Source organism: Doryrhamphus excisus, chromosome 14 (genome assembly GCF_030265055.1).
Source record: "Doryrhamphus excisus isolate RoL2022-K1 chromosome 14, RoL_Dexc_1.0, whole genome shotgun sequence".
Taxonomy (NCBI): Eukaryota; Metazoa; Chordata; class Actinopteri; order Syngnathiformes; family Syngnathidae; genus Doryrhamphus; species Doryrhamphus excisus.
The window spans coordinates 13,179,173-13,202,282 of record NC_080479.1 but is presented as its reverse complement, the minus strand read 5'-3'; the positions used below and the strand labels follow the sequence as shown (position 1 = coordinate 13,202,282).

The 23,110-nt window shown below is 40.7% G+C and overlaps 1 protein-coding gene across 3 annotated transcripts in view; it reads left to right on the top strand.

The window, feature by feature from the left end:
• The window catches only part of vps50 (VPS50 EARP/GARPII complex subunit), an 88,370-nt gene that overhangs the window by 62,849 nt on the left and 2,411 nt on the right, over positions 1-23,110 (top strand). For 2 of the 3 annotated variants that reach the window (XM_058047747.1, XM_058047748.1), the window contains 5 exons: positions 11,370-11,518; positions 12,690-12,786; positions 13,366-13,524; positions 18,083-18,204; positions 21,790-21,979. In XM_058047747.1, coding sequence (XP_057903730.1) covers positions 11,370-11,518; positions 12,690-12,786; positions 13,366-13,524; positions 18,083-18,204; positions 21,790-21,979 — 717 coding nt within the window. Of the gene's footprint in view, positions 1-11,369; positions 11,519-12,689; positions 12,787-13,365; positions 13,525-14,333; positions 15,652-18,082; positions 18,205-21,789; positions 21,980-23,110 lie in introns of those variants that run through there. The other variant, XM_058047749.1, reaches the window with a different exon arrangement.

Genomic DNA, 23,110 nt, shown 5'->3' with positions numbered 1-23,110 from the left:
TCATTATGTGGCCAGTGGTCACTCACACACACACACACACAGACACACACACACACACCTCCCTCTCTCTTAAGTGACCAGACCAGGCTGGATACGTACGTGTTGTTCCATTAGGCCCCCGTCAATGATGACAATTAGTCTGATGCTGTCCCACACTCTCCGCTCTCATGATACCGGGAGCTTCATTTTTTTTTTGCTGCAGCCTGGCCAGTGCCATCTTTTTCACCTCTGCTTTTCAGTTGTCTCCATATTCGGTCACACTAATGTTCTTTTTCCTTACACAAAAATATGAACTCCTGATGACATTTTGGACCTGGAATATGTCTCCTGTGTGCAGTTAAAGGAAATGAATACAGTCACTGGGAGATAACATGGAGGCTAACACAACAGTTGAAAACTTTTTTATTGTGCAGGCGTACAAATGACATGACACATACAAAAATTACAGACTTCAAATGACATATATCTGTCTTTAAATTGTGTAATTTGGTCAAATTGTGAGGTCTTGGAATAGGATGATTCATTCATTCATTCATTTTCTACCGGAGAAAACCCACGCATGCACGGGGAGAACATGCAAACTCCACACAGAGATGGCCGAGGGTGGAATTGAGCCCTGGTCTCCTAGCTGTGAGGTCTGTGCGCTAACCACTAGACCGCCGTGCCGCCCTAGGATGATTAAACTATTCACAAAGAATGTGTTTGGCTGGCCACAAGTCGGGGGTGTACCCCACCTCTCGCCCAAAGACAGCTGGGATAGGCTCCAGCACCTCTGCGACCCTCATAAGGAAAAAGCGGTAGAAAATGAATGAATGAATAGCCGAGTTATAAATAGCCGAGTTTGATACAAAAACAGCCTAATTTGTGCTCATAAAGAATTGAAAATTAATTAATAAAATCACCCGCTTTAGTTGCTCATTCCAAGCTTATTCACCTGTAATGGCTCGTAAAAAAAATCATATAAAGTGTGGATGTATGACTCCGGAAAGTGAAATGCAACTTGTATCAGCACCTCGACAGTGGACAAAATATAACGAGCTGCTACGGTTCCCTCGGGTGAACAGAAGCACCTTTGAAAGAAATGCTTTGCTGGGATGAAATGCATTATGGGAAGAAACTAAAATAGCTGTTTTTTTTTATTTTTAACTCGTATTGGATACAGTACCAATATGAGTTTTCTTAGCTACCATTTGAGTATTAAGTCGCTGTGCGATGATTTTAGCATCCTATATAATAGACATAGACTTTCTTTATTGATAATAACACAGCAGTGAAATTGCCAACGAAATATCGTTGCCTGGCTCCCGTGTAATAATAAATAATAAATAATAAATAATAAATAATAAATAATAAATAATAAATAATAAATAATAAATAATAAATAATAAATAATAAATAATAAATAATAAATAATAAATAATAATGTGGAGAATAAATAATGTACAGCGTAAACAGTAATTTGTACAAATAATTTAAATAATTTAGAATAAATAAGATGCCATTATGCGTCCGACTCTTACGTTGAGTAATGACCTGCCATTCCCGGTGGGTTGACAAGCTTGTCATGAGTTCACTTATAGCTCGTGATTGGCTGCTGCCAAAGAAAGAGCTAACTCACGAGCAGCACACTATTTCAACGATAAGTAGTAAATGCCACTTCAGTGTGCAAAAAGTGATTTTTTTTTCTCAGCAAAACTTCCTGCTTGTGCGTGCAGTTAGTATTTCATAGCTGCAAGCACACAAAAAAAACCCTATTCTGTATATTTGACAGTATAGCACAATGGCATTTTGCTGTGATAGCATTGTAGGCGACTTTGCTGCATTGCTTCAGGGATTGCCTGAGGAAAAGGAGGCGGCAAAAAAATAAATAAAACAGAGTAAAAGCCACAGAGAGAAGCAAAGAGAACATGTGACTTCTTTTAAACAGTGCATTGCAGTAAGGTGCCTTCACTAACCGAAAAACAGAACAGCAAAAACATCTTTTATTGGTCTAGAATACATATAATTATTGAGTCTTCACTATTCGGTTGAAAAACTAATTGGATTTCTTTGAAAGCAAATAAAAAATGGAAATCCTAATGATTGACAACCTCATTTTGAACTAAATTACTTCACTTTGTTGTTTTTGATGAGGATGACTGCTATCAAGTGAGCGAAAAATTAAATATGCACATGTGTCAGTCAAATCATGTACCCAATTCTCGATGAAAATCATTTTTATTTACTAATCTGAACCTTCCTTTTTTTTTTTTTTAATATACAGTAGGTGACTTCAAACCAATACAATTCCGGTTGAGTATGCAGATTCACACACTCCCATACTCCAGAGAATTTGCAGGGTAGACCTCATTTGTAAACAGATTATAAAGTTAATTATACACTGCATTTCAATCGAGCTGCCAAATCCTTTGCGGTTTTGCTTCTCTGATTTGAAGTCGCAACAGTTTGATTCTAAAACCGGTGTGCCAGTAATGACTGTGAGTCCCACATGAGCGGCAGCCAGGTACCATCTCATCGAGTCTCAGGTACAGCGTGGCCTCATCTTAAATTGGAAGCCCCCACAGGAATGGGGAGGAGGGGCGCGGGCGTTGTATTTCTTACTTCCTGAAAAAAATCTGTGTATATGTTTACCTTTTGCATATTTTAAAATATTTTATTTCAAGCTCTTTCATTTGAAGTATACATTTATGAGAGTGGAAAAATTATGTTTAATCTTACTTGAATATTCAATGCATAATTTTTAAATCACATTTTCCGACTGAAATCCGATTTTTTTTTAAGTAGTCATATGATGCTTTGGGTTGTGTTATTTGGAAGGGATCAGTTTCTTCGGGCAGATTTGGTCATAAGTTCACACCCTGAGTCCCATCTGTGATGACACTGTCCCTGTTAGAAAGTTCAGCTGTGACATCTGTTGAGAGACGTTTGCTTGAGGCCACATTTAGGGCTTTTAACACAATTCCATTATCCATGAAGGGCATCTCTGATGTGGCGGTCCTTTTTTTTTGGCTTTTTCAACCATTTTTCAACTTCTATTTGTCCTTGACTGTCTTCCTGTTTACCTTCTTTTTGTTATTACAATGTATCTGTTTTATCTCTCAAGGCTATGAGAGGTTTATTCAAATAAATTAACACATCTTTAAATCATATATGGAAATAAACTTACAAAAAACATTATGGAGCAAGCATAAAGGTGATTATAATTCATTCATTCATTCATTTTCTACCGCTTTTCCTCACGAGGGTCGCGGGGGTGCTGGAGCCTATCCCAGCTGTCTTCGGGCGAGAGGCGGGGTACACCCTGGACTGGTCGCCATCCAATCGCAGGGCACATATAGACAAACAACCATTCACACTCACATTCATACCTATGGACAATTTGGAGTCACCAATTAACCTAGCATGTTTTTGGAATGTGGGAGGAAACCGGAGTACCCGGAGAAAACCCACGCATGCACGGGGAGAACATGCAAACTCCACACAGAGATGGCCGAGGGTGGAATTGAACCCTGGTCTCCTAGCTGTGAGGTCTGCGCGCTAACCACTCGACCGCCGTGCCGCTGTGATTATAATTATCATTATAATTTAAAAAAATATTTCCCTTTATTCAGTGCATTATAACACGAGAAAACAAGTTAATATGAGCTTACTAACAATGCACGTCATTGGTCCACACCTATCTCGACAACATTGCATCGACGCGCCGTGTTAGCTCGCCAGATCAAAATAGTTTTACATGTTACCATGTCCAATAATAATATCGCTGTAGCTTGGTTAATATACAAGTCAATAATGTAAATGGTACACTGTTGACATGTTTTTTTTCTTTTTCGTCGTCCGTTGTTAGCTAGCACATATTAACTCTTTTTTTTCACCCTAGAATGCACAGAAAAGGGAAAGAAATAAGGATTGTTAGTTGTGGGCACAATTCCAAAAAAGGTTCAGTTCCGCTTAATGATGCCTTAGTAGCTCATTTATAATATTAAAAGTGGCTGATCTTTGTTTATTTGGAGGGACTGTTTACATGCATCGGTAGGTGCTGCTGTTTTGGTTAGCAATAAAGTTATCAAAGATAATTTGTAATGGGTAAAAAAAACAGGTTTTTATTGAATAACAGCCCCAGAATGTACATGAATAAAGGGTGTGGATTTGCAATATATAACATTAAGAGAATAATATTACGAGTATATGAACGACCTCGGCATGTTTTGCGATCAGGCGATAAAGTGAAATGCTGCAAGCAAAGGTACAAAAAATACCCAATTGTCTGCTAAAATAGAATTTTTCTCCAGAACTCTGCCGGAGGAAGCTTGTGTCTATCTCTGCTTCACATACGGTTTCATCCTGCCTGTTTTGCACACAAACCCCCCAACCGCTCTGCTTCCATCATGGCCTTGTCTTCCTGGAAATGCTGTGACGTCAACTGTTGCTACTATTCCCATAATAACCAGTATATTACTAGAAAGCACAATCTTCTTCTTTGGACACATTTGGAATCGTTTTGATTTAGTTTAAGACTAATTAATTTGAAAATAGCCCTATTGCTGGCTACAGTCTTATTTGGAAAAGTCCAGCGGGCCGGATTAAAAAAAAGTTACTTTTGCCTATTTGATTTAAGGCTTAGAATTGCTGCTTGAGTATGTTTGTATATGGTAATTTATGGATGTTCAGCTTTTAGTTTGAAGTGGAGCTCTGAGCTTTTCAGATCTGGCACCAAATTCAGAGATAAGAAAGCTGGAAATTTGTGCAGGAATCAGTTATGCTGAAAGTCATGAAACAGGTAGAAAATGAGCTACTTGTAGCTCGCCCACTTGATTTTCAGTAGCTCACCCAAGTATGATAGCTATAAGCCATACATGAGAACCTGGCAGCTCTCACAACGCAACCCATTGGTAATTGCAGGTCATTACACAGTCTGACTTACAAAAAGAACACTAAAATCATCACACAGGAAACTAACACTCAAACTGTAGAAGCAATAAAAGTACCAATACGAAGCATTTCATAGGAGGACAAACACCACAGAACATGAATGAAGGCATAACCAATAAAACGCTTTCGCTGTGACGGGAAAACTTGTATTGGTACTTAGCTTAGCTACATTTTGAGTGTTAAGTTGCATGAGGGCGGCACGGTGGTCTAGTGGTTAGCACGCAGACCTCACAGCTAGAAGACCAGGGTTCAATTCCACCCTCGGCCATCTCTGTGTGGAGTTTGCATGTTCTCCCCGTGCATGCGTGGGTTTTCTCCGGGTACTCCGGTTTCCTCTCACATTCCAAAAAAATGCTAGGTTAATTAGCGACTCCAAATTGTCCATAGGTATGAATGTGAGTGTGAATGGTTGTTTGTCTATATGTGCCCTGTGATTGGCTGGCGACTAATCAAAATTGTAAAGATAATACTGTAGATTACTACTTTTTTCTCATACTCTGAACCCTGCTGCTTGTACAGTGATGCGCCTGATTTATGTCTTATAGATAAACTACTAACTTCACATTTGAATGCATCGTCTTTATGCCGTATATAACTGTATTTTAGTTCATGTATACCTTAAAATGCATAATAATTTGCTTAAATATGCATATTTTTGGGTACTCCGGTTTCCTCCCACATTCCAAAAACATGCTAGGTTAATTGGCCACTCCAAATTGTCCATAGGTATGAATGTGAGTGTGAATGGTTGTTTGTCTATATGTGCCCTGTGATTGGCTGGCGACCAGTCCAGGGTGTACCCCGCCTCTCGCCCGAAGACAGCTGGGATAGGCTCCAGCACCCCCGCGACCCTCGTGAGGAAAAGCAGTAGAAAATGAATGAAGTTGCATGAGTCTGACTTTTACATGCCCATAGCGATTCACTGGTTGCTCATGATTGGCTCCTGCTAAAGAGAGACCTACTGTTTCCTCACTGACTCCTTAGCATCACAGTTTTTAAACAATTAGTAGAAGCTATGTAGTACAGGAGATGTGACAACATTAGAACATAGCCATAAATTAGCTGCAAAACAGTTTATTTGTAGTTCCTGGCAGTTTTACTTGTCTGTGTGTCTTGTATGTTTTGTTGATGAGGTTTGGTTTGGTCCAGTTACTGCCTGTGTTATATAGTCGACAAACATACACACATACATCGTGTCATGCAAGCACAGTTGTGCTCTGAACCCAGTAATTGGATCGTCTCCTCTCGGAGCTCGTCACTGTCGAGATCAGTGTCTTGGTTGTGGCCTGCTCACTCGCGTACAACGAACGCTCCGGCAAGCCAGAAGGGATTTGGCTTTTGACAGGGATTATAGATCATAATTAAGGTCTGCACTATGGCTGTATTTGTCAGAATATCAAAGTATTGACATTTCTAGAGGGGTGTCAGTGGCGTGCACAAAGCGTCCTCACTGAGCGGTTCAGCCTGAGGTCGTGTTCCTTGGCTGTGATAAGGAGACAGTTGATCCCCCTTTGGAGACGCTTTCTATTTCTTCAAAGTTCCCTCAGTTTCCACTGATGACTCATCACCTCTCATGCGAGCAGAACATATTACTATGCATATATGCACTTTCATTTTTTTTTACATTTGACGGCTTTAAGGATCAGCGTATTCAAGGAAAGTGTCTTTTATGTCTTATTTCTGTGTTTATATGTTGGTGTCCTATTAGTCAGGCGATGCACATCAAGAAGTGAAGTGGATATAAGATAAGTTATCACATACTACAGTATTAATTGTTCCTGTACTCTAGAAACCGCCCATGAACGATACGGGAAAAGGCCGAAATGATACTGTGTCAAAGCCCAGGGCAGTGATACTGATAAAATATAGAGTTTAACTATGTCCAGTATCAGCCCCCGTAGCTGTCCACTCAGAGCGCGCTGCTCTGGTATCGTGCCCGTGAAACAACCAATCAGAGAACAGCGCACGAGCGTGAACACACAGCGTTTGTTTTCTGTCAACATGTCAGCGGTTAAATAGTAAATAGTATAGTTAATATTATTATAATAGTCAATATTAAATAGTATGTGATAATAAGCTCATGATTAAATAGTATGTGATAATAAGATCATCACATGGTTTGTCTGGTATCAGGCCCAGTATCATGCCCCCTTCGGTCTCGGGCTGATACCAGACAAACCATGTGATAACCTATAAATATGCCTTTATTCGTCCCTCAGTGGGGAAATTTGCATTGCACAGCAGCAAGAGTACAGTCAGTTAAGCAGTACAAAATACACAATATAGAAAAATAAACAATATAAACAACCCAAGTATTAACAAAATAAAGACTAGAAATAAATTGGCTTGAAATAACCTATAACAATAAATGTTACCAAAATTGTAAAAGTAGCTCTTACAAGGAAAAAAAAAAAAACGGTATTGGCTGCACGGTGAAAAGTGGTTAGTGTAGAGGCCACAAGGCTACGAGATCCGGGTTTACAGAATCAGTCAAGCAGTACAAAATACACAATATAGAAAAATAAACAATATAAACAACCCAAGTATTAACAAAATCAACAGTTTTTCCCAGAGTTATATACAATACAGTATGTAGATAATATGAAACGAGATGAAATATATGACCAGTCTATACACTATGAGATCTTGCTAGTGAGTTAATATGAGGGCATTATGGAAATACTTCACATAGAACTTAGTATATTGCATTTAGAGCCCTTAATATTGCACATGGAGGTTGATCAGATATTGCACAGTAAATGGAGTCTGGAGTAACTATACTGAGTATAAAAGCAAGTATTACACAGATGTACATAGTGGTGTAGAAGTCTATTGGGAGCAGTCCGATATATCGCCTAGTTTGAGAGTTTAGCCGTCTTCTGTGATTGTAAAGCAAATTCCTCCCCATGTATTTGTCCCCTTCGCTTGCCCACGGGGTCCAGGGGGGTGTCAAATAAAATAAACGAAGGCCTTCCATTTAACATTCATTTAATGAGATCCAAATTTCTAGTATTAGCTTGACAAAGAGGTGCAAAAAGATCCACTTAACGGTAATTGCCTTGCAGCCAGTCTACTCCAGCTGACCATAAATCTCCATGGAATGCACTGGAGAGGAATAAGCAGTCAATCATGATAGATTGAGACACTTCACCAAGATAGATTATTTTTATCCCCCCACGCCCCCCACCACCACCTTGCTGGAAGCCACACGGATGGTAGCATCGGTTTTGACATTGTCAGCCTTGTTTTAAGTTTGCTACTTTAAATCAGAGTCAGTTTTGTGTTGAAGATGGTGGTTTTGTTCCCTGTAGATCCTTCACTGCTCATCTTGATCCTGGCTTCAATGTTATTTTGGACTAAAGACAATATGAGAAATATGAAAATGCTCCAGTATTGGACATTTTATGTTCTAAGAGAATGATTTTCAAGTTCCGCTACCTTGTCTTTGATCCATTCATAGGAAAAATAATAGGGATACACAATTGCGTTTCAATGGCGGGCTTTTATCTCTAAAAAAAAAAAATAAAAAATAAAAAATATATATATATATCATATATATCCTTCCCAATAGGAATTCAAACCCTTATTTTCTAATCATTACAAACCGCTAGATAAGCTCCCCTGGCTTTGATGCGTGATGCGCTCATCTTTTACGATGCCGGTGGTCCACACGGGGGGCGGCATTAATACCTCAAGACAGAAACAAAACAAGTTTTCCCCTTTTTGCGCGTCCACTGAATATAAATGACCTAAAGGATGTCGAGGCAGGCTCTTCCAGACTATGACCTGAATTCTTTATATGTGCTAAACATGATAACCTGGTCACATGACCAGGGTGTCTTCTGTAAAAATGTATGATAACGGTTGCTATCGGTATCGGATTTTTCCCTCCGAATAAAGGCATATCTTATCTTATCTTATCTTATCATGAAAACTGCATACAATATGATATGTCTGGAAGGACCCAGCAGGGGTGGATAAACCTCATATTCATTCAGGTTTTCAGCTAATAATGTGAGAAGACTAGAAATAAATTGGCTTGAAATAAGCTATAGAAATAAATGTTACCAAAATTGCTCTCACAAGAAAAAAAAAAACGGTATTGGCTGCACGGTGAAAAGTGGTTACTGTGGAGGCCACACAGCTAAGAGATCAGGGTTCAATTCCCTTCTTGGGCATCTCTGTGTGGAGTTTGCGTGGGTTTTCTCCGGGTACTCCGGTTTCCTCCCACATTCCAAAAACATGCTAGGTTAATTGGCGACTCCAAATTGTCCATAGGTATGAATGTGAGTGTGAATGGTTGTTTGTCTATATGTGCCCTGTGATTGGCTGGCGACCAGTCCAGGGTGTACCCCGCCTCTCGCTCGAAGACAGCTGGGATAGACTCCAGCATACCCGCGACCCTCATGAGGATAGGCGGTAGAAAACGAATGAAAGGATTTCACTCGGCAGCATAAAACCCAGATCGGAACATCCCGAATTAACACATGCGCTAATTATGACGAATACTAATATTTTACTTATTGTTAAGTAAAGAGCTCTTTACAGACATAGTGTCAGTTATCTGTAACATCATTTTTATTACTGTACATTTTGACATCATCATCTTGGTGGCTACTTTTGGAATATTATCCTCCAATATATTTAAAGGAGATCAGACTCTCTAATTATTGTTCTTATCAGAAAAGATCTCCAGCTACTGGTGTCCTGATTAGATAATTACAGACATCTGCTGAACTGAATACTTTAAATTCAATAATTAACATCCTGTCTTCTGTACAATAGTTATTACCTCCTACCGGCATAGCACGGAATTATGAATGAGTAATATGAATAGAATTTGGTTCCTCCTCTGTATGTTTTCAGCAGATGCATAATGTAAATAAATCAAGTAGTTTTGACAGAAAGTAATTTTTTATTTTTTATTAATTTTTATTTTTCTGCACAAAATGAGATGAAAAATAAACAAATCAAGAATAAAGAAAATCAATCAACCAGTAATAAATAAATATAATAATAATAATAAAACAGCAAATAATAAAAACTTAAGAAACCACATATAGTTGGTGGGTAGACAAATTATTTTTTTCAGATTAAAATGAACAAAGCATTATTAGAGCCCTGTAGACATGACAAAACACAACTATAGTCACATTTATACTTTTTTTTATTTACAACATATTGCGCAACTGCAGGGTCTTGAGACACATGCTAACTCGCAAACTAGAGAGCTAGCGACCTAAATGGTAGCCTCCAAGTTATTTCCTTTAAACTTAAAAAAGCCAAAAACTTACCACTTCCACACGGATAGGGAGGATAACTATTAACAGTTATTTAACCTTTAACATGAACATTAATCAAACGTAATAATTTTTTCTGGGTACATGATACCATACAGCATCCATATCAAACTTTCATATCAAGGCGGGGGCCTCAAACTAGTGTCCTGCGGGCCACATTTGGCCCGCGGGCCGCGTGTTTGAGACCCCTGATGTAGAGAGATACCATCTTAAAACCTCCCATTAACCTCATTTATTTTAGTTCAGTGTACTCTAAGACTACCCAGGTTAATGTGTGAATGTATGGATTCATACATGCTTTTAGTGTTGGCTATTCCATCTTAATTAGAAAGCATGCGATCCTTCATTCTTTTGGGTGTACAGTACACATATTCTTGTTTTAAAATCCTTACACGGTGTGGACTAATGGCGCTCGTTCACGACATTAGAGCCAGAATGCCCTGGAGTGTGCTTTGTGAGGGGATGATATGGAGCTGTACTGATAGCAGCGGAGCTCACAGTCATTTATTAGCTGCTTGATTGCCATCGATCTGCTGGAGGCTATTTTCAGAGGAGCAAAACATGGAGGTCCTCACACAGACAGTTTTCAAGAATTTCAGTACATTCATTCATTCATTCATTTTCTACCGCTTATCCTCACGAGGGTGGCAGGGGTGCTGGAGCCTATCCCAGCTGTCTTCGGGCGAGTGGCGGGGTACACCCCGGACTGGCCGCCAGCCAATCACAGGGCACATATAGACAAACAACCATTCACACTCACATTCATACCTATGGACAATTTGGAGTCGCCAATTAGCCTAGCATGTTTTTGGAATGTGGGAGGAAACCGGAGTACCCGGAGAAAACCCACGCATGCACGGGGAGAACATGCAAACTCCACACAGATTTGGCCGAGGGTGGAATTGAACCCTGGTCTCCTAGCTGTGAGGTCTGCGTGCTAACTACTCGACCGCAGTGCCGCCCAATTTCAGTACATGTATAAAAAACAAAGTTTAATAGAGGTCAATTGGGTGTCTTGTGTGAGGATGTTAGCATTAAAAATTACCCAAGTATATTTAATGTTGCATAGAAAGAATATAAAAGGATATAAAAGAAGTTGTGTTCCAGGTGATGTGAGAACCTTTTTGTATTTTCCAGGAGGCAGGAAGTGAAAATGCCAGCATGCACGCTACCACGGAGGAAAGGAAGGAGAAGGTACCGAGCCCCCATCTCAGCCAAATGGTGGTCCTCACCAACAGCGGCACTCTTTACGGGCTGGCGCAGAGAGTGGTGGCCACAGAGTCTCTGTAAGTACCCCCCAATAGTGTGTATGAAAGCTATAACAGTTACCCCATTCAAGCCCAGATATTTTTCATGATTTTGACTAAATATTGTGTTCTAATGGATACATCCATCCATCCATCCATTTTATGTACCGCTTATCGGGTATGCTGGAGCCTATCCCAGCTGTCTTCTGGCAAAAAGCGGTGTACACCCTGGATTGGTCGCCAGCCAAACACAGGGCACATATAGAACCGGGGTCTATATGGCGACTCCAAATTGTCCATAGGTATGAATGTGAGTGTGAATGGTTGTTTGTCTATATGTGCCCTGTGATTGGCTGGCAACCAGTCACACGATATGTCTGGAGGGACCCAGCAGGGGTGGAAAACCTCACCTTCATTCAGGTTTTCAGCTAATAATGTGAGAAGACTAGAAATAAATTGGCTTGAAATAAGCTAAGGCTAGGAGATCCGGGTTCGATTCCCTCCTAGGGCATCTCTGTGTGGAGTTTGCATGTTCTCCCCGTGCATGCGTGGGTTTTCTCCGGGTACTCCGGTTTCCTCCCACATTCCAAAAACATGCTAGGTTAATTGGCGACTCCAAATTGTCCAAAGGTATGAATGTGAGTGTGAATGGTTGTTTGTCTATATGTGCCCTGTGATTGGCTGGCAACCAGTCACAGGGTGTCCATATGATATGTCTGGAGGGACCCAGCCGGGGTGGATAAACCTCATATTCATTCAGGTTTTCAGCTAATAATGTGAGAAGACTAGAAATAAATTGGCTTGAAATAAGCTAAGGCTAGGAGATCCGGGTTTGATTCCCTCCTTGGGCCTCTCTGTGTGGAGTTTGCGTGGGTTTTCTCCGGGTACTCCGGTTTCCTCCCACATTCCAAAAACATGCTAGGTTAATTGGTGACTCCAAATTGTCCATAGGTATGAATGTGAGTGTGAATGGTTGTTTGTCTATATGTGCCCTGTGATTGGCTGGCCACCAGTCCAGGGTGTACCCCGCCTCTCGCCTGAAGACAGCTGGGATAGGCTCCAGCACCCCCCGCGACCCTCGTGAGGAAAAGCGGTAGAAAATGAATGAATGAATGAATGAATATGAGTGCATATGATTGTCTGATTGTTGATTGAGATTGACAGTTGTATTTCATATAAACCACATTTCTGTCCTCCCCCCACCCCTCAGTGTGTTTTTAGCGGAGCAGTTTGAGTCGCTCCAGTCCCATTTGGACACGATGATGCCCGCTGCCAAAAAGCCTTTTCTGCAGCAGTTCTATTCCCAGGTAGAACACACAAAACACTCACACCTTTTTTGGTGTAATTACAATAAATGTTATTTGTCACTCTCGGCTGTCGACACGTGATCCAAATCTCCAATGCACAAACGATGACATCAAGGAAACCTTTAGAGGTGATAAATAGTGACAGAATTGACATTTAAATCTCTATGTGTAACCCAAGTGGATTATTCTTTTTTTTAGTTGCTAAGTAGTCGGGTATGTTGTGAAAACCTTTCCGACCGTCACTGCTTGTTTTTCATCAAGGAACCAATTTCTGTTCTGATAGAACCGAGGACGTAACCCATGAATGTGTTCCATTCTGCTTCGATTCAGCGAAGAAAATGATGTGTCACTCGGAAAAACCAGCGTGCAAGCTGCTCTCTCTTCCCCGTGTTTCTTTTTTATGCACCCTTGACATTTGAAATGTTTAAATGACGGCATTAATTGAATGCCATGTTGCATGATTTCTCCACGGGAAATGTTATCACATGCATACAGACGACAAAAGATATGGATGCCTGGATTCCTATTGCTTATGTTATATGAACAATTACATGTAGACCTGTCTTGCTTCTCTCTCAGACCGTGTCTACGGCCAGTGAACTGCGGAAACCGATATACTGGATGGTGGCAGCCAAAGCCATCGACTACGAGCAGATGTTGCTGTTGATGTCTGGTGTGAAATGGGACATTAGAGAGATCATGTCCCAGCATAACATATATGTGGATGTCCTGTTAAAGGTAAAGTATGTGTGATGTTGTTGCATGGAAAGTTTATCATTATTATATATACCAGAACATTACAATTTATTGGTTTGTAGGTATATTTTATTAGGATCATCATCAGTCTATTTTTGTATGTGTTTGCATGAGCGCTCAACATGGGATAAAAATGATAGTCATTTTCTCCTTCATTCATTCATTTTCTACCGCTTATCCTCACGAGGGTCTTAGGGGGTGCTGGAGCCTATCCCAGCTGTCTTCGGGGTGAGAGGCGGGGTACACCCTGGACTGGTCGCCAGCCAATCACAGGGCACATATAGACAAACAACCATTCACACTCACATTCATACCTATGGACAATTTGGAGTCACCAATTAACCTAGCATGTTTTTGGAATGTGGGAGGAAACCGGAGTACCCGGAGAAAACCCACGCATGCACGAGGAGAACATGCAAACTCCACACAGAGATGGCGCAAGGGTGGAATTGAACTCGGGTCTCCTAGCTGTGAGGTCTACTCAACCGCCGTGCAGCCCTTCTCCTTCATAGATGAAAGTATCTCACAAAAGTGTGTACCACCACACTCAGATATACTTCAGAGTAGTTGTTAGTGTTTCAGCTTGAGGTCACGAATAAATGGCCGGACATTCTCCTTCAAATTTTTTGGGGTACACAGCCGAATTCATGGGTCCATTTATCACACAACAATCCTTCCAGGTCCTGAAATAGCAAAACAGCCATAAACCATTACACTACCACCACCATATTTTACTGTTGCTTTGATGTTCTTTTTCTGAAATGCGGTGTATACAACTTTTGTCTCGACAGACCAGGAAGTATTTTCCCAAAGGTCTTCGGGATCATCAAGACGTTTTTTTGGTAAAATTGCAACAAGCCTTTTTGTTCTTTTTGTACAGCAGTGGTTTTTGTCGTGGTCATTTTGTCTTTCTTATGGTGGAGTCATAAACACTGACATTAACTGAGGCAAGTTAAGCCTGCAGCTCTTTGGATGTTGTTGCAGGGTCTTTTTTGACCTCTCCGATGAGTCATCACTGCACGCTTGGGGTCATTTTGGTTGGCCAGACACTTCAGGGAAGGTTCAGCCACTGTTCCATGTTTTCGCCATTTGTGTTTTCGCCACTGTACACGTCTAACTCCAAGATGGACGGGTATCGTATAAAATTATAGTTGCACATTACTTACAGACATATGGAACTTTCTCATTTAAAGAAATATTCTTAAACAAAAAGCGTCACGTATGCTATGTATTGGTAAATTTTTGTGTTTAATTGCGGCACAGGCTCATCTCAATGAATTATTTTGGCCATTAGGTGTCGCCAAAACAAACAACTGCCACCCCACTTTAACTTAAAGGCTGCAAATGTTCAATTATAAACGACAAGTCCAAAGTTTGCAGACACTTCCTCATGCTACTGAATGAGAACGTGTGTCCAAACATTTGACTTCCCCCCGATACATATGTTTGGGGGGGGGGAAGCTTAAAGATTATGTCATAAACAACTTTGACAATACTCAGGAGGATATTGTCATTGTACTGCACTTTTTCTAATAGTGCCACGAAAACACAATTTAAACTAAATATTGATTTGTACATGTTTTGCACCCTTGTAACAAATCTAAGTTTGATATGATGTCCTCTGTAGTCCCTTCGTCCTTCTCGCCTGAGCTTCTATCATGCTGACTGAATATAAGCAGCAGGATGTGGCAGCAAACTTGTGGAGAAATTTGACAGTAGACGTTTTCATGCAATATGCGACCTCTGTGTTCTCTTGTCTTGCATTTTATGAACAGATTACGTGAATAACATCTGAACAATACCATCAATCATGGCTCTAATGGCTTATTCTTTTGTTATCCTTCATGTGAAAAGAAATCGTTGGTCCACTTGATGTGTTAAAGCGTTACGAGCTTATGCATAAGGGTGGAGTTCAATGTTTGCCTCAAGTTTTTGTATGGATTTTTACTTTACTTTCATGAAAAGTACCCCCTAATTTAGGGGTCCAAGTGCCGGAATCTTTCTCAACAAACACATAGATGAGTTCGATTCAAAATTGTAAAGATAATACTGTAGATTACTACTTTTTTCTCATACTCTGAACCCTGCTGCTTGTACAGTGATGCAGTGATTTACGTACAGTGCATCCGGAAAGTATTCACAGCGCTTCACTTTTTCTACATTTTGTAATGTTACAGCCTCATTCCAAACTGTATTAAATTAATCTCTTACCTCAAAATTCTACACAAAATACTCCATTATGACAATGTGAAAAAATGTTTTTTTGACATGTTTTGAATTTATTAAAAATAGAAAACAAAAAATCACATTTACATAAGTATTCACAGCCTTTGCTTAATACTTTGTTGATCCACCTTTGGCAGCAATTACAGCCTCAAGTCTTTTTGAATATGATCCCACAAGTTTAGCACACCTATCTTTAGGCAGTTTTGCCCATTCTTCTTTGCAATAAGTCTCAAGCTCCATCAGGATGGATGGGAGACGTCTGTGCACAGCCATTTTCAGATCTCTCCAGAGATGTTCGATCGGATTCAAGATGCAAAAAAAGATGCACCTGAGCTCAATTTTGAGCTTCATGGCAAAGGCTGTGAATACTTATGTAAATGTGATTTCTTAGTTTTCTATTTTTAATACATTAAAAAAAAGTTTTAAAAATGTTTTTTTCACATTGTCATAATGGAGTATTTTGTGTAGAATTTTGAGGGAAGACATTAAATTAATACAATTTGGAATGAGGCTGTAACATGACAAAATGTAGAAAAAGTGAAGCGCTGTGAATACTTTCCGGATGCACTGTATATCTTATGGATAAACTACTACATTCATATTTGAATGCATCGTCTTTATGCCTTATATAACTGTATTTTAGTTCATGTATGCCTGAAAATGCATAATAATTTGCTTAAATATGCATATTTTTGGTACTCCGGTTTCCTCCCACATTCCAAAAACATGCTAGGTTAATTGGTGACTCCAAATTGTCCATAGGTATGAATGTGAGTGTGAATGGTTGTTTGTCTATATGTGCCCTGTGATTGGCTGGCCACCAGTCCAGGGTGTACCCCGCCTGCCTCTCGCCCGAAGACAGCTGGGATAGGCTCCAGCACCCCTGTGACCCTTGTGAGGATAAGCGGTAGAAAATGAATGAATGAATGAATGAATGCATATTTTTGGACTGATGAAAGGCCGTGTTCAGCTATGAAACAGCATGATTTATTAAGTGATGGAGTGAAGATGCAGAATTCGAATCACGATATGGCGAGGGACGACTGTACTGAATGAACGTGCACCTTTTTAGTTGGCTGTAATTATTAGGGTGTGTGGCAAATAAAAAGCTCTGGTGGGCTTTTTGCATGCTCATGTATTTCATGTGTACAGAAAGGAAAATGTGAATATTATGTGTTTATTAGGTTAATATTATGTGTAAATACTTTCATGCATAATACAATATTTCACTTGGGGTAAAACTTATGGATGTCCGATAATTATCGGCCTGATATTAGCATAAAAATGTGATATTGGTATAATTTTTTTCCCTGATCAACAAAAACAAGAATTAAAAAATGCTGTATACAACACATATGTATTCATATGTCATGTTACACATATCAGTATTGGAAATTGAGGGGTCTACAGTATCGGACATCCCTACTTCCAGTACCATAGTTCTTCACCTGACTGTTGCGGCTCTGTGTTTAAGTCTAACTAACGTATAGCTTATGATCTAAATTGCCTTGGGGACAAATCCCAGACTCACTAGCCCAGATTAAGCTCCTTCTTACGTTGTCAAAACGGTCCAGTTGATGGACTGACATGGTGCCTATTACAACCCGCGTGTCCCCCTTTCCCCCGGCGGGTGCTAATAACCCACTCTAACAACTTGTCAGATACACATAATGCAAGCGCATTGTGCTATGTGCATTGATTGAAACTAGCATGCCATTTTTTTTTTTTTTACACGGCACACGGGAAGATATTTTATTCATGAATTCAGGTTTTTTCCACGAGCATTTCAACAATGACATTGATTTGCATATAAAGTGGCGTGGAGATGCTGTAGCCTCCAAATGACTTCATTGAGAAAATGCTGAAGTAAGATACTTTTATGAAGCTATTTAAGAATAAATAGCATTTTATTCAAGGATGCAAAATTATATACAGTTGTGTATGACTGCTATCGCAATCTTTTATTGTTAATTGAGTAAAAAAAAAGAAAAACTATAGTATAGCTGGACATATCCTGATAGAAATGTAGCCTTCACTTTCAGCATGAATATATGTTAAAAAGAGATTTATCATGTTAAAAAAAACACAATTTTGGCTCCTATGTGTCAAACACTTTAGAAATGGATGAATACGGAAATAAAATGGATGTGTGAACAGCAGGGGGGGGCTCAAAAGAGAAGCGTGCATAGCACATCTGTCATGCTCCCTACTGGCTTTGCATTAAACTGGAGAAGTGAGCACATTGAATGCTGCATTCTCTAAGGAGACAATATTGTATCTCACTCCATGTCTGTTTACTTTTCCTCCTTTCAAGGAATTTGAGATGTTTAACAAGCGGCTCGGTGACGTCTCCAGACACGTACGCATCCCGCTGCCTGTGTCTAATGTCCTGTGGGAGCACTGCATCCGCTTGGCCAACAGGACTCTCGTAGAAGGGTAAGAAAGTCCAAATCATGACTAATTGTCATCATCATCCGTCAGGAAATGTTTTGGAGCCACTGTGTACTAACTCGGTATGATCCAGAAATCTTTTTCCACGTTTCTTTTTCCGCTGAGTCATGATTTAAACCCGTTAAAACCTCATTTTAGGCGTCCTGAGTCAGCACCCGCTGTAAATTGGATTCATTTGAAAACTTCCTAAACTTGCAGAAATTTGCAATACAGCAGCACATCAAAAACAATTTCAATATATCAACACATCTAATAAAAAAATAGTATGCGTCTTTTACATTTTTTTTTTTGCACGAGAGGTATGTTTGGTGTAGTTTTAACCTGGGAAAAATGGCCACTAGGTGGCAGAAGTGCATTTTATAAGAGCTCTGCATGCATCCTTCCCATTGAAATCCATACTTTGCAGCAACCAGGAAGTGAAAAGGCGTGAAAAAAGGCGTTGAAGGGGACTTGTTCATGGTGTTATATTTTTATATTTTTTATATATTTTTTAATATATTTTATATATTTTTTTAATGTTATTTTCACGTAAAACAAACCATTTTATGGTGTTGTTTATGTTATGGCATTGTTGAAAGTTATGCTCAAAATTTATCGAAATTTGTTTTAGGTTTTCAGGTATTGTGAGAAGACTAGAAATAAATTGGCTTGAAATAAGCTATGTTGCTGAATAATATAAATTTATATTATATATATTATATATATTATATATTATAATAAATAAATGTTAGCAAAATTGTCAAAGTAGCTCTCACAAGAAAAAAAAATCGGTATTGGTATATGTATCGGCCGATTACATACATTGTATGAGCTGCACGGTGAACAAGTGGTTGGCGCGCACATGCCACACAGCAGGAGATCCGGGTTTGATTCCCCCCTCGGGCATCTCTGTGTGGAGTTTGCATGGGTTTTCTCCGGGTACTCCGGTTTCCTCCCACATTCCAAAAACATGCTAGGTTAATTAGCGACTCCAAATTGTCCATAGGTATGAATGTGAGTGTGAATGGTTGTTTGTCTATATGTGCCCTGTGATTGGCTGGCGACCAGTCCAGGGTGTACCCCGCCTCTCGCCCAAAGACAGCTGGGATAGGCTCCAGCACCCCCGCGACCCTTGTGAGGAAAAAGCAGTAGAAAATGAATGAATGAATGAATTTGTTCAGGTACTCGATTTTGCAGAATGATAACGATGCAAATTACATATGAAAGTCAGGTTGATGTTTTTGCCGAAAAACAAATGGTAACTGCACATGAAAGAAAAGAACATCTGCACAACATAAATGATAAATTCCTGCCAAAGATAGTGCTATGCACCAAGATGAACAGGCATATTTACGTCCAGCTCCTATAAGAGTCCTGCAGCCTTGCCAGGTTCCTGTGGGATTATCCTTCCAGAAAACAACTCTAAATTCTCCCCGTCTCTCTTCTTCTGTTCGTCTGCCGTGCGGGAATTGCATGACACGGCCCCACTCTCGCTAACTGTAAAACACTCTTGACACATCTCTTTGCAATGCATTTCATCACTTACTCCCCAGATATGGATTGTGATAGGTGACAGGGGTTGGCACTGCGTGGTTTTGTTTTGTTATTGTTTGTTTATTTATTTGCACCACCTGGGTCCTTGTGGTCGGGTGGACGTGATGAACTCCTTTTCATCCGTTAGACTTGCTGAGTCATGACAGCTTTATGATGATGTGAGACTGCTAGTCGAGATTGGCTGCTAATTTGCACCGGTTGCAGTGAGTTTTTTTTTTAGGCTGGGGCTTAACAAGAAACAAATGCTTTGTGAGTGCTTAAGTGCCACACGAGCCTTTTAGCAGCGAACATAAGAGTGCACTACTAAGAATTGGGAGCATTTTGCTTTCCGTCACATTCGGTAAATTAACATAACATTGCAACTGCAGCGGGGCGGCACAGCGGTGTAGTGGTTAGCGCGCAGACCTCACAGCTAGGAGACCAGGGTTCAATTCCACCCTCGGCCATTTCTGTGTGGAGTTTGCATGTTCTCCTCCAAATTGTCCATAGGTATGAATGTGAGTGTGAATGGTTGTTTGTCTATATGTGCCCTGTGATTGGCTGGCCAGGGTGTACCCCGCCTCTCCCCCGAAGACAGCTAGGATAGGCTCCAGCACCCCCCGCGACCCTCGTGAGGAAAAAGCGGTAGAAAATGAATGAATGCAACATAACATTGCAACTGCAGCGGGGCGGAACAGCGGTGTAGTGCGCAGACCTCACAGCTAAGAGACCAGGGTTCAATTCCACCCTCGGCCATCTCTGTGTGGAGTTTGCATGTTCTCCCCGTGCATGCGTGGGTTTTCTCCGGGTACTCCGGTTTCCTCCCACATTCCAAAAACATGCTAGGTTAATTGGCCACTCCAAATTGTCCATAGGTATGAATGTGAGTGTGAATGGTTGTTTGTCTATATGTGCCCTGTGATTGGCTGGCGACCAGTCCAGGGTGTACCCCACCTCTCGCCCGAAGACAGCTGGGATAGGCTCCAGCACCCCCCGCGACCCTCGAGAGGAAAAAGTGGTAGAAAATGAATTAATAAATGAATGCAACTGCAGCATCTGGCAATTTTTAACACATTACAGGCAGTAGTAAGTACAATCTATAAGTATTTCTTTGGCAGTCTAACAATAAAAATGACTATGCATATTAAACAAACACTGCCATATATATTTTTTTTGCATATATTAGACACTGGTAGATCTGCTCAGCTGATCAAAGCTCATCCTTGAGAGAAGTTAAAGGCTATATTCTGATCAAAGATAACCCTCAGGGGTATTACAAGCAAGACAAAACCATTCTGTGTCATTTTAACATGTGATGATGAAACATGAAACACCGGACTTGACTGATTTAAGGCCGTAGATCGTTTTTATTTTTATTTGAGCTGATTATTTTTACATATGTAATGCAACTCTGCTCGTTTACAGCAATAAAACAACTCAATTATTACGCAAATATGTCATTATATGAAATACGGGGGCGGCACGGCGGTCTAGTGGTTGTCCATAGGTATGAATGTGAGTGTGAATGGTTGTTTGTCTATATGTGCCCTGTGATTGGCTGGCGACCAGTCCAGGGTGTACCCCGCCTCTTGCCCAAAGACAGCTGGGATAGGCTCCAGTACCCCCCACGACCCTTGTGAGGATAAGCGGTAGAAAATGAATGAATGAATGAATGAATGAATGAATGAAATACGGAAAATAAAAGCGATCAAACTTGTGCGTTTGTACCAGACAAGTGAAATGTGATTCTATTTTGAGTTTGGCAAATGTCAGCTTTCCGAAGAAGTTAGCGAGGGTACCATTTGGCTTGTGGCCCCTTCATGGCACAAGGGCGTCTGTGATTTGCTGCTTGAAAATGAAAACCGCAGAGTGCCATCTGGCAATGCGAGGACTATGAAATGTGTCTGGCGAGTCAGAATTGGGTCTGTGCGGCGTTTAGGATGGCAGAAGTACAAACAGTAATGAGAAATTCTCCAGCGGTCGGACACAAACAAACCCACGTGACAAATATTCATCTCTTATTTTCACTCTGGGTGATCTGGCTTCTCTCTCGTATAGCTATGCTAACGTGAAGAAATGCAGCAACGAGGGCCGAGCTTTGATGCAGCTGGACTTCCAGCAGTTCCTGATGAAGTTGGAGAAGCTCACAGACCTGAGGCCCATCCCTGATAAGGAGTTTGTGGAGACCTACATCAAGGCCTACTACCTGACTGAGAATGATATGGAGCAGTTCATCAAGAACCACAGGGTGAGACCAATCTCTTTCTTACACTGACGTATGGCAGCTGTTTGAGACTTTGCCAATATTCCGTTATCAATGCAGTCAATCCCCGCTTTTCTCTCTGGTTATGATCCGGAACCACCAGCAAATGGTGGAAAATAAACACAAGGAATTAATACACTCATAAAAATGTCCATTTTAGATTCCCTCCCCATTCCCAAACCCTCCTGTACTCCTCACCACTAATGAATGATAATATAAGACGATCCATAAACAGTCACAACTATGGCGCTTTCAAGGGCAGTTGAACAAAGTGGGAAAAACATTATTCATTCATTCATATATTTTCTACCGCTTTTCCTCACGAGGGTTGCAGGGGGTGCTGGAGCCTATCCCAGCTGTCTTCAGGCGAGAGGCGGGGTACACCCTGGACTGGTGGCCAGCCAATCACAGGGCACATATAGACAAACAACCATTCACACTCACATTCATACCTATGGACAATTTGGAGTCGCCAATTAACCTAGCATGTTTTTTTCTGGAATGTGGGAGGAAACCGGAGAACCCGGAGAAAACCCACGCATGCACGGGGAGAACATGCAAACTCCACACAGAGATGGCCGAGGGTGGAATTGAACCCTGGTCTCCTAGTAGCTGTGAGGTCTGCGCGCTGGAAAAACATTATTCATTCATTCATTTTCTACCGCTTTTCCTCACAAGGGTCATGGGGGGTGCTGGAGCCTATCCCAGCTGTCTTCGGGCAAGAGGCGGGGTACACCCCGGAATGGCCGCCAGCCAATCACAGGGCACATATAGACAAACAACCATTCACACTCACATTCATACCTATGGACAATTTGGAGTCGCTAATTAACCTAGCATGTTTTTGGAATGTGGGAGGAAACCGGAGTACCTGGAGAAAACCCACGCATGCACGGGGAGAACATGCAAACTCCACACAGAGATGGCCGAGGGTGGAATTGAACCCTGGTCTGCGCGCTGGAAAAACATTATCAATTAAGCAAAAAAACACTTTCTACCATTTTAGTAGTGTTATCACGTATTTATGCTGTAAATTATTACCAACTTATAGTGAATGAGGTGTGTTTTCTGTGGTAAAAATGGCCTAATTCCGGAGAAAAATACAGTATTTAAAAC